Genomic DNA, 17937 nt, shown 5'->3' with positions numbered 1-17937 from the left:
ACGGAAGGAAGGACGGAAGGAAAGGAAAGGAGGGGAAATAGACCTGATGGAGTCAACGAAGGGAGCCAGGGAGGGAGAAAGGAAGGAAGGAAAGGTGGGTAAATAGACCTGGAGGAGCCAAGGAAGGAAGGAAAGTAGGAAGGAAGGAAGGGAGGGAAAGAGGGGAAATAGATCTGGAGGAGCCAAGGAATAAAGGAAGGAAGGAAGGAAGTGAGGGACAGAAGGAAGGACAGAAGGAAAGGAAAGGAGGGGAAATGGACCTGGTGGAGCCAAGGAAGGAAGGAAGGAAAGAAAGGAAAGGAAGGAAGGAAGGAAAGGATGCACCTGAGGACACATCATCTCAGCGTCTCTGTTGTTGTCACCTCTGAATGACCCGATGCATTTGCCTCCACACTTAAACTGTGTGGTTCTAACTGAGTCTGTAATTTACACCAGTGGTTCTGAGTCCGTTTAGCTTGTGTGGGAGCAGCTGGAGGGATGGAAACCAATCATAACTTTATATTAATGCTGCTTGTAACGTGTTGATCTTTATCTTTAAAGAGTGAAACATAAAGATGTCCACATGAAATTATATCAAAAATGTATATTTTTTAAAAGGAGAATTTTGTGCACAATGAATGAAAATATATACCGCCTCCTGCTGGCAGCTCTAAACAATTACACACCTGCAGCCCCAGATTGATGTCTATAGAACATACTGACACCATGATGATCACACAGGTCTGCACCTCACTGTGCTATAAAAAGTAGAAATTGTAATTTAGCATTTCAGCATGGATGGATGTTCATTTTTGAGTAACTTTCAACTTTCAACTAGGGCTGGGACGATTCACATATCTACTGATTTGATACTATCACGATACTTGGGTGCTGATTCGATATGTATTGCGATTTTTAAGTATTGCGATTCGATATTATGATTTATTGTGATTTTTGTTAACTTTATTTAACACTAGATTATGGGGAAAAAGTTGAATCATACACTTCTAGGGACTTTTACTTTGGCGAATATCTAAATTAATCCACTAAAATTTTTTGATTTTCAACATGTATGTAGTCAGAGATGTCCTGAAGTCAAATATATCAGGATCATTGTCAGGAATTATTTATAAAAGTTTTTCCGGCAACCCAAAAATCAAAGAATAAAGACATTAATTAAAGACAAATTAGTATTTTCTTTTTAATTTATAAGGGACATGTAATGTTGTATACTTCTGGTGAATATAATCTAATCAATCTTATTTCCATATATGTATTTTGTATAAACAGTTCCCTTTGTTGACACCTTATTTTGAAAAACGGACGTAGTCACACGTGTATACTTCCTCTAACTTCTCCAAGGTCGTCTCTAGCTCTCCCGTCAGCTCCGTTCTCCTTATACATCAATAGTCAGCTCCATCGGGGCCGTTTGAATGCATTTAACATAAATGTCAGTATATGGGTGCTCTACAGTTATAGCGTCGGCCCATTTGACCACGGAGATGAGAGTGACGGCCAACTTGACCGCACGTTACCGCAATACGATAACGTTTCCTGTCCATGACAGAGTTAGCATGCAGCTTTAGCCGTGATGTCTAGCTCTGCTATTCCTGCAATGTGTGAAACCCAAAGTGTTTCCATACTTTACTGGATGTGTAGTGTTTACCACTTTGGATTTAACATGTGAGGGTGCAGGTCGTATCCACGCAGACCCTCCGCCGTCTTGGACTTTCTCCTTGTGGGTCGCTAGGGTTTGTTTTGGTTGAAGGATACGTAACTGGTATGACATCACCTTAACAATAAAAGTGGTAACTTCCTTCTACCTCTGTATAGACTCAATGAAGCAAATATATCGATTCTAGCATTAAAAAATCTATTTCAAAATCGTAAAATAAAATCGTGGTACATAGATGAATCCATTTTTCCCCCCAACCCTAGCTACAGACTGTATCTCATGATCTTCATCAGCGTCATCACATGACCTAAATTTGGACCTTTGGCCCTTTTGGGGTGGAGTTTGATAATTGTAGATTTTTCTGATTAAATCTTTATAAAAATCTTATTTTCACAACGGCCATTGTTCTTCGGTATGAAGACAATAAACAATATGACACATCACACAACCGCCACAACATTTCTAATAAATACAAATATATTTCAGCTTCAGTGTAAATTAGAGCAACAGAGTCAACACAGCACATTTGAGCTCTTGGTTCGCGGGTCTTGAGTGCCTTCATCACAACACAAAAACAGCTTTATGGAGCGTGGAAATTGGATCCTCACAACAGTGATTTTCAAACATGTTTGTTCCCTGAAAGCTGACATGTTGTTATAGGAATGCTTGCTGTGATCCAATCAGTGGCAGAACGTTGATATCAGGTGTGACCAGGTGAGTGTCAGGTGTTATCGGTGAAAACTTGTCCCATGATGGAGAATCGAGCGCTGAATGGCTGAACGGGGCAGGACAGCAGGGGGTGCGTCTTCTTCTCGCCTGGTTTTAGAGTGATGCTTTCTGATTGGCCGGGGGGAGGGCCTTCATTCTGTTCGGCGGGCGGCTTTGATTGGCCGCTTGGCTTTTTCGCGGGCTGCGACAGGCTGAGCAGGATGTCTCGGAGCTCCTGTCGGTCCTGGGCGTGGCGGCTGCAGCAGTAGAGCGCCGCCGGGTCGAGAGGGTGAGCCTCCGTGTTGAAGATGAACCCCCCCGCCCCTAAAATACACTGCCCCCCCTCGCCACCCTCCTCCCAGGACCCGTCCCCCTCGGTCCCCCCGCCGTGCAGGAAGTGGTCGGGGTCAAAGAGCAGGTAGAGGTACTTGATGGTTTCAGCCAGAAAGAAGGACTCCATCCTGTTGTCCAGCTGGTGGTCTCGCAGGTCTTTAACCTGCAGGAGGAGAACATTTGTTCCAGTGCTCTACATTATTTTGTCTTTTAAACATTTGTTTTTTGATTTAACACAAGTGGAAATATTTGATAGGAACAGTGTGTAACATTTCAGGGGGATCTATTGGCAGAAATGGAATATAATATTCATAACTATTAGAGATTAGATTAAAATAAACGTTTGATTAACACGAGATGAATTCATACGAACTTACCAAAACTACAATCCAAACATATGTGAAATTGCATTGAAGTCTATGGGATTTTCTGTTTTCTATCCCCCAAAAGGGGGCGCGGCCTTGACTTTGTGTGTGCCGGTCTGATGTATGTTGTAGATGAGTCCTTATATTTATGACTAAATAAGCTTCAGACTAAAGTTTGGTCTCTTTGCCTCTGAAAAATGTTTTTGGCTCAGATGGACGGATCTTACGCTGGCGTATCCGCAGGGCGTCTTGGTGATCTTCTCGATGGACTCCAGAGCGTCGAGGCCTAGCTGGAGGTAGGTGTGGTCACCTGTGGCCCTGAACAGGTACATGGCGCTCTCTATCAACTCTGGAATAAATAAAACACATACAGAAACACTCACTGTATTTGTGTTCACAGCCAGGGAGCGAGTTATTGACCCGAGTCATTAGCTAGTTTAGTTTTCAGCTGCTGCAAAGACCAAAGTTACTTCCAAAATAAAAGCCCCCAGTTTTTTAATCATTTATGTGAAACCTTTGAATTACCCAACCGAAAAACATTATTACATTATGTCTATGTGTGCTGATATTTTACACTCTCTTTTCCAGGTCATTACTGGGTAAGAGGTAGGCGGGCTGACCTGGTCTCAGTGGGTATCCCTCTCTCTTGTCCACGGTGTAACCCTGAGGGATGCTGTAAAACTCCGGCAGACCTCCAAACTGTCTCCACACTGAGTAATAGTTCTGGAAAGTTCTCACAGCGCTGTCCAGGTTCCCCAGGAGAGACTGAAACACACACGTAAGAAATTAATATTTTTGAGTATTTATGTATTTGTCAGCAGCCTTAAGTCAGGGTTGTTTGTGTTTTCAGTGTTTGTACCTGCAAGCCGGGCCAGAAGGCCTCCAGAGACTGGAAAACAGGCATGGAAACGGTCCCTTTATGCATCTGGACCCACAGGTACCAGTCGTCAAATCGGGTGTAGTTCTGAATGGCTCGATCATACTCTGAGAAAAGGTATCACATTAATGTTAATTAGAATTAATTTCATGCACCACATGACCAGACTTTTGGGATTTATCACAGATGTATGTATATTTTTGTTATTTTACAATGTCTTTATGGTCAGTTGAGTTTTTTTATTTATTGTTAATTGTTTTTTAAATTATTTATTATTATTATTATTTTAATTTATTTATTTTAATTTATTTATATATTTATTATTTTATTTATTTAGATTTATATAATTTCATTTATTTTTGATCTTTGTCTTTTATTGTTATTGTTAGAAAAGGCATCACATTGATGTTAATTAGAATTCATTTCAGGTACCACGTGCCTGAACGTTTGTAATTTATCACAGTTGTAAGTAAATATTTGTGATTTTACAATTAAAAGTCTTTATGGTTAGTTAGGTTGCTTTATATACATATATATATATATATAAATATATATATATATATAAATATATATATATATATATGCTTTATTTTTTTAATTAACTTATTTTAATTTATTTATTGTAATGTATTCATTTATTTTTTATTTATTTTTATTTTAGATTTATATCATTTCATTTATTTATAATTTTTTTTATATTTGTCTTTTATTATTATTGTTATTATTATTATTTTCATTCTTAAAATTCCTTGATGTTGCGTACCTTTCCACTATTGATTACGGTGCCCTCGCTGCATTATACACGCATCAATAAAGTGTTGATACTAGAATTAATGTCATGCTGTGTTTTTCATTCTCTATCTATCTGTTATCAGGCTGTAGGCGTGGTGGCGTGGTGCCTTGCTCAAAGGCATGGGGCTGAGGGAGGAGGAGAAGGTTGTTGAGTGAGTGTTACCCAGGAACATGTTGAGCAGCTCCTCGTCCTGCAGCATGATGGCTCCTTTCACCAGATACTCAAAGTAGGAGTCCACCCCCGCTCCGATACCGGCATCCTGAGCCACCCACTTCTTAGACAGGACGTCAATGTGGTTCCCCACCTGGACAGAAAGACAGACAGGTAAGAGAGAGAGCGAGACAAGTGTCCAAAGAGTCTTCTAATCCTTTTCCTCTTCCATTATAACCTGTAAATCAGCAGTTTTTTTATTTTAATGGTATTTATATGCTTTTTGGTGCTGTTCAATTGTATAAAATATAAACTAAAAAGCATATTTATCCAAGATGTAGTTGTGTAAAGAGGTAGAGAAGACGTTTCCATGGTTACTGTACTAAAAGCAGACAGACAGGTGGACTAGTTACCAGCCCGATGTCAGATCTGGTCTTCCACAGGGCTCTCAGGGCTTGGCGGGCCACGTTCTCAAACGTTGGGTCTCCTGTTAGTCGGCTCAGCGTGGCGAACTCCAGGATGTAGGTTCCCACGCCGGCGGTACAAGTGACGGGTGTTTCGGTGGGGCTGACGCCGTTCAGCAGGTTCACCGTACCGTACGGCATGCCGGTGGGAGTCTGGAACGCTGAAATCAATTATACAACACAGGGATTTAAAGGTGATGAAAGCTGGTGTCCATTATTCTGACTTGGTTGTTAATAGAGTTGCAAAAAACGGTTATTTCCATGATTAATTAATGTGTCAATTATTATTAGTGGATTACTTAAAGGCTGGGTCCATCTGCCAAAAGCAGTGACGTAGGTTATCACAGTAAGCTAATCAATAAGGTTATGGATAATGTACATACAGTTGCATAAAGCAAGCGTATTTGTCCACTCCCATGTTGATAAGAGTATTAAATACTTGACAAATCTCCCTTTAAGGTACATACATAACAGATAAAAAATGTACGATTAATCATGATTAACTATGGACAATCATTACAATTAAATATTTTAACCGATTGACGGCCCTAATATAAAGTAATGAAATGGACCACTTCAGTATTAACTGGCCTGCTGCCAATTCTTCTGCCTTTTTCCCTCACCAAGGGTGAGACGTTTGCCATTTTTGGGCGGCTCTGCGCCCCCAGAGCGCGGGCAGCACATGCAGATAAACGGCGCCCCTTTAACCAGGGCTCCTCGTTCGTCTACGTGAGCTGCGATGGCGCACGGCCCAGTTGAGGATCGGCAGAGTTTCACTTTGAGGTCATTACGCGACCAGGCATTAGCAATCCACTTGAGGGCGGCTTCAACCACATGTGCTTTCCCCCGTGCACATTCGTTTTCTGTAAAGTAGCTAAGGAACACCAAGTTTCGCAGAGAAAATTACTTTTTTTTTTTCTTCCCGTCATTATTTCAATGTGCACGCAGCACCACCAGCCGGTCTGTGAGGCAAAGCATCATGGGAGTAAAGTAAAAAACAAAACAAATATTGAATTAACGTTAGCCGACCGTAGCTTTAAAATGTTTTCCACATGGTGTCATATATGAAAAGACCCAAAATGAGCACTGTAAACGGATTACTTGTTAACTATAAGCAAATAATTCAACCAGCGCATAGGAATGATTCTGTCTCAAGCAATTTGATCCATACAAGCAGTTGATCACTGTAACCATGATCACTATAAGAGGTTTCCACTGTATGACCTCTCTACGCAGCCCAAGCAAGGACAGGGGTCGCAAATGAGCCTCGGCTAGAAATCGTCTATGCAACACGTGTATCACGTTATTGTAACCTGTTACAGTGTTTTTTGCATTGTCCCTAACAGATAAACAAATAAATAAAGAAGCTGGGATCATCAAATGTTTGCCATTTGCGCTTGATGAATAACTTAAATGATTCTCTCGACCGACTACTAACGTTTCATCTGCTCAAAATGAAATAGATTTGCCCTCACTTTACCTTGGTGAACTCATTCTGAACAAAATGTTGGCGTGGGAGCATCAAAATAACAGACGCCAAGTCTCCGTGAGTACAGACATTTCATCACAGCACCATGTCAGATCCCAGCTTAAATTTACATGTCTGGTTCGGTAGTACTTTACATAGGCAAATGAAATGGCCTGGACTGACAAAGGATTGACTCTGTGTGCTCTGTGTGTATTTGTATACTCATCCTTTCTATCTGGTGTCCCATCACTCAGGTTCCTCACAATTATGCTTACAAAGGAATGAACGCAGCATGCCATGACAGAACAAAGGACCTCATAGTGAAGGACATATCAAAATATTTTCCACCCTCAGTGGGAATGTACAATCATTCCTGTGTCAAACCTCTCATGTTTCATCTCTGCAATAGTATCCCAGGTACTTTTTCACATCTGTTTTCCAATACAGTTGTAATAAAATATACCTAGTCTTTGTCTAAAATTTAACTTTAAGTCATACTTGCTACAGACACTTAAATGTACCTGTTGCATAAAGCCTCCCTATGAGTGACTAATGTAAGACTGACTTAGATAGCCTGTCACGCAACGCATTATGGGTGAAATAAGACACAGCCTGCACCTCTGACTCTAGCCTTGAGGAAGCCTTTATGACCAAGGTCATAAAATACCAACCACTCCTAAATACCATCTCAGAGCTGGTTATAGGTGCAGATTACTTGTTTTTATATTTGGCAGCCTAGGACACACTCACAGGTTGGTTGTTAGGGGGCTTCAACAACTTGAGATGCCCATAAAGGGGTCTAAACAGCCTGTCAAGTACTGTGCTGTCTCTGCTGTCATTAGACGCTGCTACTATCCCTGAGAACTGAGTAGGCCTACTGTGTTTTTTATTGTGAACACCTATGTCACTGCCCCATGATTTTGTGAATGTATTCTACGGCACATTTGAATATTTGTGTCCCTTGTATCGTTCTTCTCTATGCGGACATAAATAAAGTGATAAAATGTGTGTTTTTTTTATACCAGGCAACAGCTTCCTGGCAGCGTCCTCGGCCATCCTCAGCAGCGGTCCTGAACAAGGCCAACCGGGCTCCAGCTCCATCCCCGCCCGACCTGCCAACAGGTGAGCTGACAGCAGACCACCCACCACTACACACACACACACACACACACACAGGACAGTTTAACTGTTGAACGTAAAGAAAATAGACACAGTAAACTAACTTGTGATTCATTGATCGTCCTCCTCCTCTGTACCTCTGATGTTGGTTTCGAACACGGAGGCGTTGACGTCGATGTCAAAGTCCACGGTGTCTTGGAGGAGCGACGCCACGCGCTGGAACTCTGTGCTGTTTCCCAAAACCTTCAGAGAAAATATTTTAAAATCAGACGTGAACGCAGCATGACTATTTCACAAACTTTAACAGGAATCTACCGTTTGTCTCTGCTTATAATCAGACTTGATCAAAGATGTTTACAGTCTTAAAAGTCCTCTGAAATAATTCTGAAATCAAATTTTTTATTCATGTTTTGACAAAAAATTGTTCTCAGATCTTACCAGCAGAGTGTCGAGAGCATCGATCAGAGTGAGCGAGAAGCTGTTGAGAAAATATTTAATTTTTCATTCTTTTTTTTATTATTATTTTCATCTTGAAGTTACATAAGAACATTAAGTCAAACAAAAAAGTTGAAAGAAAAATTATTATTATTATAAATTAACTAAAAACAATAATGAACAATATAGAAAAGGAGGAGAAAAAATATATAATATAAAATAAAATATAATTATATGAGTTAATTGTATACCAAGGCACTAATAAGAAACATTTGTGATTCTTCATTTGGCTTTAAGGGTTTGAATTTTGCCAATTTACAGAATTTACATTTATGAATATAAAATGTAATCATCAAAATATAAAAACTGACTGAAAAGAAGTTTTCTTGTGTCAGAATGATCATATTATTCATTTAAAGTAAATAAGTAAAATACTCATTAATAATAATAATAATAATATCAATTTTATTTATAGAGCACTTTTCATACAAGAGATGTAGCTCAAATTGCTTTACAATAAAAAATAAAAATGCAGCACATTTAAACAAGACAGTAAAATTAGACAATAAAAAGACAGTAATAATAAAATATATAAGTGAAAAAACAGGGACTATAAAGAATAATAATAAAAATGGGAGAATTATTTAAAAAAAATAAGAAAGATTTAAATAGAAAATTAATAAATAGGGTTTTCATTCATAAAAATTAAAAAAATGAGTAGATCTGCGACTTTCATAAATCCAACATACGGCAGTATTTTAAAATGTTCTTCTTCAGCTTTATTAGTTACAGCCGTACCAAAACACGATGATGTCGCCTTACCTGCCCCAGGTGTCCTGTCCGTCACAGGTGAGTGGGCGGAGCTCGTCGTAGGGGAAAGCGTTGTCAAGGTAACTGTTGTAGGCGTGGTAGAACATGGATTTGATGCGCTGTCTGACAAACGGAGCAGGTTATAGAGAGGACACTGGTTAATGACAATTAACATCAACTCTGACATTTAGAGGTTGAGATGCTTCTTTAGTTCGTTCAGTAAAAAAATTATTATATGTGACAACAGAATAGAAAACCTGCAGTCTTGTTTATTCCACCTCCATCTAGACTTCTTGTGATCACTTTCAGTAACAAATGTCCCTTTATTTTATTTCAACTTCTATCATCAATTATTTACATGTGACAAAATTAGACTAAATGATCACTTTAGATAGTCTTGTTTTTTAAGGAGAAGATTTCAATTGATTCATAAAGGAGGCAAGTTTGAGGAGAGAAGCTGTGCTTGACGGACAATTTTTCTTTTTGTTTGCATCCAAAGCTTCTTATTGAAAGTCTGCTTTCAGAGAGAGAGTTTATCAGTGGTGTAACGCAACTACGTACATTTACTCAAGTACTGTACTTATGTATCAATTTGAAATACTTGTGTTTTACTTGAGTTTTTCATCCCAGTCCTGTCCAGAGAAAAGCACGCATCTCCAGATGTGTTGATGTTGAATGTTTGTGATAAACTAAAGGATGAAGTGTTCCTTTATGTGTTGAGAAAAACCTCCTTCTGAAGCTAAATGAAGTCTATGGTGCCATAAACCATTATAATAATAAGAATAATACATAATAGTAAAACACTGACAGGGAACATTTTACTGACACGTCAATACTTTAACTACATTTAGATGATGACATACTTTTACTTCAGTAAGGTTTTGAATGCAGGACTTTTACTTGTAGTGGAGTACTTTCACAGTTTGGTATTAGTACTTTAACTGCAGTAAATAGATCCTCCAGCACAGTGTTGTTCTCTGGATGTCTGTCTGTGTGTCTCTCTGTGTGTCTCTATGTGTGTGTGTCTCTGAGAGTGTGTCTCTCTCTGTGTATGTCTCTCTGTGTGTCTCTCTGTGTGTGTGTGTGTGTGTGTGTGTGTGTGTGTGTGTGTGTGTCTCTCTCTGTGTGTGTGTCACAGTTACCTGACAGTGTCTGGATGTCTGTGTGTCTCTCTGTGTGTGTCTCTCTGTGTGTGTCTCTCTGTGTGTGTCTCTCTGTCTGTGTGTCTCTCTGTGTGTGTGTGTGTGTGTGTGTGTGTGTGTGTGTCACAGTTACCTGACAGTGTCTGGGTCTCTCGGTGTGTCTCTCTCTGTGTCTCTGTATGTGTGTCTCTCTGTGTCTCTCTCTGTGTGTCTCTCGGTGTGTCTGCGTGTCTCTCTCTGTGTGTGTCTCTTTGTGTGTCTCTGTCTCTCTGTGTGTGTCTCTTTGTGTGTCTCTGTCTCTCGGTGTGTCTCTCTCTGTGTGTCTGTGTGTCTCTCTGTGTGTGTCTCTTTGTGTGTCTCTGTGTGTCTGTGTGTCTCTCTTTGTGTGTGTCTCTCTGTGTGTCTCTTTGTGTGTCTGTGTGTCTCTCTCTGTGTGTGTCTCTTTGTGTGTCTCTGTGTGTCTCTCTTTGTGTGTCTCTCTGTGTCTGTGTGTGTCTCTTTGTGTGTCTGTGTGTCTCTCTGTGTGTCTCTCTGTGTGTCTCTCTGTGTGTGTCTCTGTGTGTGTCTCTCTGTGTCTGTGTGTGTCTCTTTGTGTGTCTGTGTGTGTCTCTTTGTGTGTCTCTGTGTGTCTCTCTGTGTGTGTCTCTTTGTGTGTCTCTGTGTGTCTCTCTGTGTGTCTCTCTGTGTGTGTCTCTCTGTGTCTGTGTGTGTCTCTTTGTGTGTCTCTCTGTGTGTGTCTCTCTGTGTCTGTGTGTGTCTCTTTGTGTGTCTCTGTGTGTGTCTCGGTGTGTGTCTCTCTGTGTGTCTGTCTCTCTCTGTCTGTCTGTCTCTCTGTGTGTGTGTCTCTTTGTGTGTCTCTCTCTGTGTGTGTCTCTTTGTGTGTCTCTGTGTGTCTGTGTGTCTCTGTGTGTGTCTCTTTGTGTCTGTCTCTCTCTGTCTGTCTGTCTCTCTGTGTGTGTATCTCTCTCTGTGTGTGTCTCTGTGTGTGTCTCTCTGTGTATCTCTCTCTGTGTGTGTCTCTCTGTGTGTGTGTCTCTGTGTGTGTCTCTCTGTGTGTCTGTGTGTGTGTCTCTCTGTGTGTCTCTGTGTGTCTGTGTCTCTCTTTGTGTGTCTCTGTGTCTGTGTCTCTGTGTGTCTGTGTCTCTCTTTGTGTGTCTCTTTGTGTGTCTCTGTGTGTGTCTCTTTGTGTGTCTCTCTCTGTGTGTGTCTCTTTATGTGTCTCTGTGTGTCTGTGTGTCTCTGTGTGTGTCTCTTTGTGTCTCTCTGTGTGTCTCTTTGTGTCTCTCTGTGTGTCTGTGTGTCTCTGTGTGTGTCTCTGTGTGTGTCTCTCTCTGTGTGTGTCTCTTTGTGTGTCTCTGTGTGTCTGTGTCTCTGTGTGTGTCTCTTTGTGTGTCTGTCTCTCTCTGTCTGTCTGTCTCTCTGTGTGTGTATCTCTCTCTGTGTGTGTCTCTGTGTGTGTCTCTCTGTGTATCTCTCTCTGTGTGTGTCTCTCTGTGTGTGTGTCTCTGTGTGTGTCTCTTTGTGTGTCTCTCTGTGTGTCTGTGTGTGTGTCTCTTTGTGTGTCTCTGTGTGTCTGTGTCTCTCTTTGTGTGTCTCTGTGTCTGTGTCTCTGTGTGTGTCTCTTTGTGTGTCTCTGTGTGTCTGTGTCTCTCTTTGTGTGTCTCTGTGTGTGTCTCTTTGTGTGTCTCTGTGTGTGTCTCTTTGTGTGTCTCTCTCTGTGTGTGTCTCTTTATGTGTCTCTGTGTCTGTGTGTCTCTGTGTGTGTCTCTTTGTGTCTCTCTGTGTGTCTCTTTGTGTCTCTCTGTGTGTCTGTGTGTGTGTCTCTCTGTGTCTCTCTGTGTGTCTCTCTGTGTGTCTCTCTGTGTGTCTCTTTGTGTGTCTCTTTGTGTCTCTCTGTGTGTCTCTTTGTGTCTCTGTGTGTGTCTGTGTGTCTCTGTGTGTGTCTCTGTGTGTGTCTCTGTGTGTCTCTCTGTGTGTGTCTCTTTGTGTGTCTCTGTGTGTGTCTCTGTGTGTCTCTGTGTGTCTCTCTGTGTGTGTCTCTTTGTGTGTCTCTGTGTGTGTCTCTGTGTGTGTCTCTCTGTGTGTGTCTCTGTGTGTGTCTCTGTGTGTGTCTCTCTGTGTGTGTCTCTGTGTGTGTCTCTCTGTGTGTCTCTTTGTGTCTCTCTGTGTGTCTCTTTGTGTCTCTCTGTGTGTCTGTGTGTGTCTGTGTGTCTCTCTGTGTGTCTCTTTGTGTCTCTCTGTGTGTCTCTTTGTGTCTCTGTGTGTGTCTGTGTGTCTCTGTGTGTGTCTCTGTGTGTGTCTCTGTGTGTGTGTGTGTGTCTCTGTGTCTCTGTGTGTGTCTCTGTGTGTGTCTCTGTGTGTGTCTCTGTGTGTGTCTCTGTGTGTGTCTCTGTGTGTGTGTCAGTTACCTGACAGCAGCCATCTCCTGCTCAGTGAACTGACGAGCCCCCGCGTCGCTCAGCAACCAAACAAACAGCGTCACGCACACGGCAGCGCGCATGGAGAGACACGAGGACACCCGGGAGCGAGCCACAGGTGAACAGGGAGACATCAAATAGAAAAAAAACACAGAGAAAGAGAAGGAAACACACGCGCACAGGTGAGGCTTTCTGCTGTTGTTGTCAGCTGTCCGGAAGTGAACGATGTGCGCATGACGAGTAGAGAGTGACGTAACCGGAGCTGCGTTCAAGAACAAACCTTTTTTTTTTTGTTTTAGCAACGTTAGCGAATGTAAATATAATGTTTAAAATCTACCAAAACAAACGGAGGGAACCGGTAGAGAATGATTAGTTAATCGATAACAGAAGAGCTACATTATCCAGCTGCTTTTTTTGGTGGTAAAAACTATAATATCAACACACTTTTTAGCTTATTTGACAGTTTTTCAATTAGTAACTGAGTTATGTTCAAGAACAAACCGGGGGTTTTGTTTTAGAAACGTTAGCGAATGTAAGGCAAGGCAGCTTTATTTGTATAGCACGTTTCAGCAACAGGGCAATTCAAAGTGCCTTACCTAAACATTCAAGAACATTGTGACAAAGTGCAAAAGAACATTAAGACATAATTAAAACAGTTATAAAAACATTAAAGATTAGGAAATAAAAACAAGCTAAAAATGAAAAAAATGTTTATTTGTTTTTATTTTACAACTCTTTTAAACCTAAGAGTTTTGTTAGAGGGCTGACATGAAGTTCCTGAGTAAACTCACATTTAACTATTTCATTTAAAAAAAAAATTTCAAAATGTATTTCGAACTTGAGAATACAAAAAAATAAAATTAGAAATAAAGAAAAAGAGAATGATCATAGGCAAGGCAAGAAATCTTTATTTGTAGAGCACGTTTCAGCAACAGGGCAATTCAAAGTGCTTTATATAAACATTCAAGAACATTGCGACAAAGTGCAAAAGAACATTAAGACATAATTAAAACAGTTATAAATACATTAAAGATCAGGAAATAAAAACAAGCTAAAAATAAAAGCTAGGATAGAAGCTAAAATAGAATATAACACACAAGAGTAAAAGCTGTAGTGCAGTATAAGATCATTATCTGGTTTAATTAAAGGCAGCAGCAAACAGGAAAGTTTTAATGTAAATATAATGTTTAAAATCTACCAAAACAAACGGAGGGAACCGGTAGAGAATGATTAGTTAATCGATAAACAGAAGAGCAACATTATCTAGCTGCTTTTTTTTGGCGGTAAAAACTATAATATCAACACACTTTTTAGCTTATTTGAAAGTTTTTCAATTAGTAATTTGAGCTGCGTTCAAAAACTCACCGTTAATAAACGTTCTTTGTTAAATATACAGTAAGTGTCATATGCACGGCGAGTACTGAGAAGCAGTCTAGTTGGCAATGAATGCTCATTAAATATGTATAAAAAAGTAAAAAATGAGGATCTAAAACATAAAATAGGGCAGAAGTGAAAACAGGAATAAAATATAACATATATATAAATGATACATCCATATATATATACTGTATATTTTTATATATATATATATATATATAGGTAGACATGGTGTGCAGTACTTGCAAAATGAATAAACTGTAATGTAAATAGGAATGTAGAAGTAATGAATATACAGAGATGTAAACAGGTAAAACAGTAAGTAAAAGTATTTATAGGTAAGTACTTTACACATTAGTTTAACTCATCCTTTTTATCATTTATAAACATAATAGTTAAGGTATATTGATCTTCCTGTGAGGCATCCATAACTGAATGCTGGTGCAGATAAAGAATGACAATATAATAGTACACAGTTATAAATTATAGTTGTATAATACAAAATGTGTCCTCATAGGAGAAATTAGAAAAATTAGAATTGTTAAAAAAAACACTTAACACACTGTTTGAGGGTTGAGTGACAATCTTATTGATCTGAATCTGTAAGTAACCAGATTAAGTTATCAGATAAGTGTTGTGTAGTAAAAGGTAGGCTACAATAATTTCCTCTGAGATGTAGTGGATTAGAGGTAGAACATGGAAATACTCAAGTGCAAGTACCTCATAATTGTACTCAATTGAAGCACTACATTAAATGTACTTAGTTACTTCCACCACTAGTGTTGGAGGATGAAGGTTAGGCATTGACCTCGAATAGTTAAGGTTAGGCATTGACCTTGAATGGTTAAGGATAAGCATTGACCACTAATAGTTAAGGATAAGCATTGACCTCTAATGGTTAAGGTTAGGCATTGACCTTGAATAGTTAAGGTTAGGCATTGTCCTATAATAGATAAGGTTAGGCATTGTCCTCTAATAGATAAGGTTAGGCATTGAGCTCTAATGGTTAAGGATAGGCATTGACCTCTAATGGTTAAGGATAGGCATTGACCTCTAATGGTTAAGGATAGGCATTGACCTCTAATGGTTAAGGATAGGCATTGACCTCTAATGGTTAAGGATAGGCATTGACCTCTTATGGTTAGTTTATGCATTGACCTCTAATGGTTAAGGATAGGCATTGACCTTGGCAGCAAGCCTCGCAAAAGTTTTTGCAAGTTTTCACAATATGTGGGTTACCTTCTAGACACTACCCAATCGGAGCCTGTCATGGCAAAAACAAGCACTTTTAGTGGATGTAATGACGGGACCTAGAACCTGCACCGAGAGAACACAAACACATAGAACAGACATACACAAGGAAAACAACAGAACACAGAGTGAAACGTAACAGTAGCCCATAAGTGATGCCAAACCATGACTCCTATTAGACCACAGTCCCAACAGTCAGCAGTAGATGTCATAGAAGTGGTGTACACAATCTGAAAGCTGGGAACCTGAAGATTGATTTGAAATGCAGCTCAGCACTATGTGACAAGTTGATCCAGTTCTAAATTAGAAATAAACATTGTGTTTTGGTATGGTGCTTATTCAAATATTGAAAGTTTAGATTGTATAAGGGCTTAGAAGATTTTGGGTTTGATACCATTTGTTACACAGATTTGGTGCTAAATTTAATTTTACCTCACAAGAATTGATAAAAATGATCAATAATCCCTCCAAAATACCACATTAAGACACCAAGACCTCGAGGAACACCATAGAAAAAGCCATGCTGGGATTTGATATGAAAAACCTTTGAGATTTCTGCAAGAATTGTATTTTTCGGCAATTGGATGGCGAGCACTTCTGTTGTGTAAACTGCTCAGAAACCCCCTTATTGTCAATTTAGCTAGGAAAGCCATCCATCCTCTGAATGCTCTAGGTCTCTAGTTTTGTGGCTGTAAAGTTACATGAGGCTGTGATTATCCTAGAGGTCACCACAGGTCATTTTATACAGTGCGGTCAAGTTTAAAAAAATGGTCTCACTACATTGGATCCACAAGAGTCTCAGCTTTACAGTGATACCAATTGTATGCAATTCTAAGACTGTTTAGGGGACCACAGTATGTAGAAACCATTCTTAGAAATGGCAAAAATCACACATTTATACTGCATGCAAAAAAACTGCATGTGATTATCATAAAGTGGGCATGTCTGTAAAGGGGAGACTCATGGGCACCCATAGAACCCATTTTCATTCACATATCTAGAGGTCACAGGTCAAGGGATCCCTGTGAATATGGCCATGCGTTACTACAATTTAGCTTAAATTTGGAGCGTTATTTCACAGGTCCTGAGTGCAGGTAGGGGTCAGTGGGGAGGAGTGAGGAGGATGCAGGGGGTGTAGGTGTTTGTCTGATGTCGGAGCGCGTGAGGGATGTGAATGTGGGTTTATCAAACCGGCTGTACATGTCATCACAGCACGCTATCTGACCGCAGTTTAAATTTGTTAAAATTTGCATTTAGTTTGGTTTGGTAGTACTGTACATAGGCAAATTGAATCCTAAGTCTGGACTGATAAAGGATTTACTGTGTATTCTGTGTGTATTTGTGTACTGTGTACTGTTTAGTGTGTGTGTGTGATACTAGGCAGCAGTTTCCTGGCAACGTCCTCGGCCAACCTCAGCAGCGGTCCTAAAGAGAGCCAACCTGGCTCCAGCTCCATCCCGGCCCTCCCTGACAACAGGTGAGCTGACAGCATACTACACTATTACACACACACACATACACACATACAGGGCAGTTTAACTACTACTAATACGAAGAGAAAATTCCTCTGAGATGCAGAAAACTAACTTGTGATTCATTCATCCTCCTCCTCTGAACCTCTGATGTTGGTAATGAACACAGAGGCGTTGACGTCGATGTCAAAGTCCACAGTGTCTTGGAGCAGCGACGTCACGCGCTGGAACTCGGGTCTCCCAAAACATTCAGAGAAACTTTTTAAAATTAGACGTGAACGCAGCATGACTATTTAACAACTTTAATAGGAATCTACCGTTTTTCTCTGCTAATAATCAGACTTGATCAAAGATGTTTACAGTATAAAAAAGTCCTCTGAAATAATTCTGAAATCTCATTTTTTATTTATGTTTTGACAAAAATCTTTCTCAGATATTACCAGCAGAGTATCGAGAGCATCAGAAAAGTACTGGACATTAGTAGACACTTGAGTGTTTGTGTTGACCTTATTGATCTGAATCTGTAACTAAACGTATCAGATAAGTGTAGTGGAGTAAAAAGTACAATTTCCCTCTGACATGTAGTGAAACATGAAAAGCAGGAAAAATGTGCTAAATACAGGATAGAGAGCATTTCTATTGGCTCTCACAGCTCTCAACATGGCCACTGTGAGCCTCTAACGGTGCTAACAGCGCTAACACTGCAAACAATGGTGAAAGTTCTGACAAAGATAACAGTGTTTACCTGAGGGGCAACTGGAGGGTGGGTGCTACGCTACCGCAACGACGGTCGGGATGGCATTATCAGCTGTAACCACCGTATAAGAGCAGTGCAGAGCGGCGGCCGTGGGTGAGCCAGTGGGGCATGCTCACATGCACGAACATGCACTAAAAGCACGCATGGCCGTCCGGCTATGTCAACAAAGCGAAGGAGAAGCTCTGATTAAAACACACACAGAGGGAGAGAGATTTCATTCTCTGAATGAGCCGCTACAGAGTTCACTTGACAGCGGTCCGAGACCACCCCTTCAAGGCGGACCCCAGAGAGAGAGTGGTTGTTTGGTCAGCACCAGAGTTTGAATTCGGCGTTCACACCCACCCA

The 17937-nt window shown here is 40.3% G+C and overlaps 1 protein-coding gene and 1 long non-coding RNA gene across 2 annotated transcripts; one reads left to right on the top strand and one right to left on the bottom strand.

Moving 5' to 3' along the window:
• Positions 1-1833: 1833 nt before the first annotated feature.
• On the bottom strand, positions 1834-12983 carry edem2 (ER degradation enhancer, mannosidase alpha-like 2). The gene is made up of 11 exons (XM_037772867.1): positions 12727-12983; positions 9189-9299; positions 8370-8409; positions 8069-8174; positions 7835-7960; positions 5294-5505; positions 4893-5034; positions 3920-4044; positions 3681-3825; positions 3288-3409; positions 1834-2858 (listed from the first exon to the last, which is right to left on the bottom strand). The coding sequence occupies exons 1-11, from the start codon at positions 12867-12869 to the stop codon at positions 2376-2378; spliced, it is 1755 nt and encodes a 584-aa protein (XP_037628795.1). The 5' UTR covers positions 12870-12983; the 3' UTR covers positions 1834-2375.
• On the top strand, positions 12768-17696 carry LOC119489893. Its single transcript, XR_005207275.1, has 3 exons — positions 12768-12917; positions 16725-16840; positions 17005-17696. It is a non-coding gene; the product is annotated as an uncharacterized LOC119489893 (long non-coding RNA).
• The last annotated feature ends 241 nt before the right edge of the window (positions 17697-17937 follow it).

The sequence above is a fragment of the Sebastes umbrosus genome, chromosome 6, assembly GCF_015220745.1.
Source record: "Sebastes umbrosus isolate fSebUmb1 chromosome 6, fSebUmb1.pri, whole genome shotgun sequence".
Classification (NCBI taxonomy): domain Eukaryota; kingdom Metazoa; phylum Chordata; class Actinopteri; order Perciformes; family Sebastidae; genus Sebastes; species Sebastes umbrosus.
The sequence above is the reverse complement of the archived record's forward strand: the minus strand, read 5'-3'. Positions and strand labels throughout refer to the sequence as shown.

Bases quoted from the DNA above. Each gene is read 5' to 3' on its own strand.
- edem2 (XM_037772867.1), bottom strand. From the start codon at position 12,869: ATGTCTCCCTGTTCACCTGTGGCTCGCTCCCGGGTGTCCTCGTGTCTC. The intron at 4,045-4,892 runs GTAACACTCACT...ACCTTTTCTCAG, and splicing joins GCTGCTCAACATGTTCCTGG to AGTATGATCGAGCCATTCAG. The intron at 2,859-3,287 runs GTAAGATCCGTC...CTCCTCCTGCAG, and splicing joins CGCCCTGCGGATACGCCAGC to GTTAAAGACCTGCGAGACCA.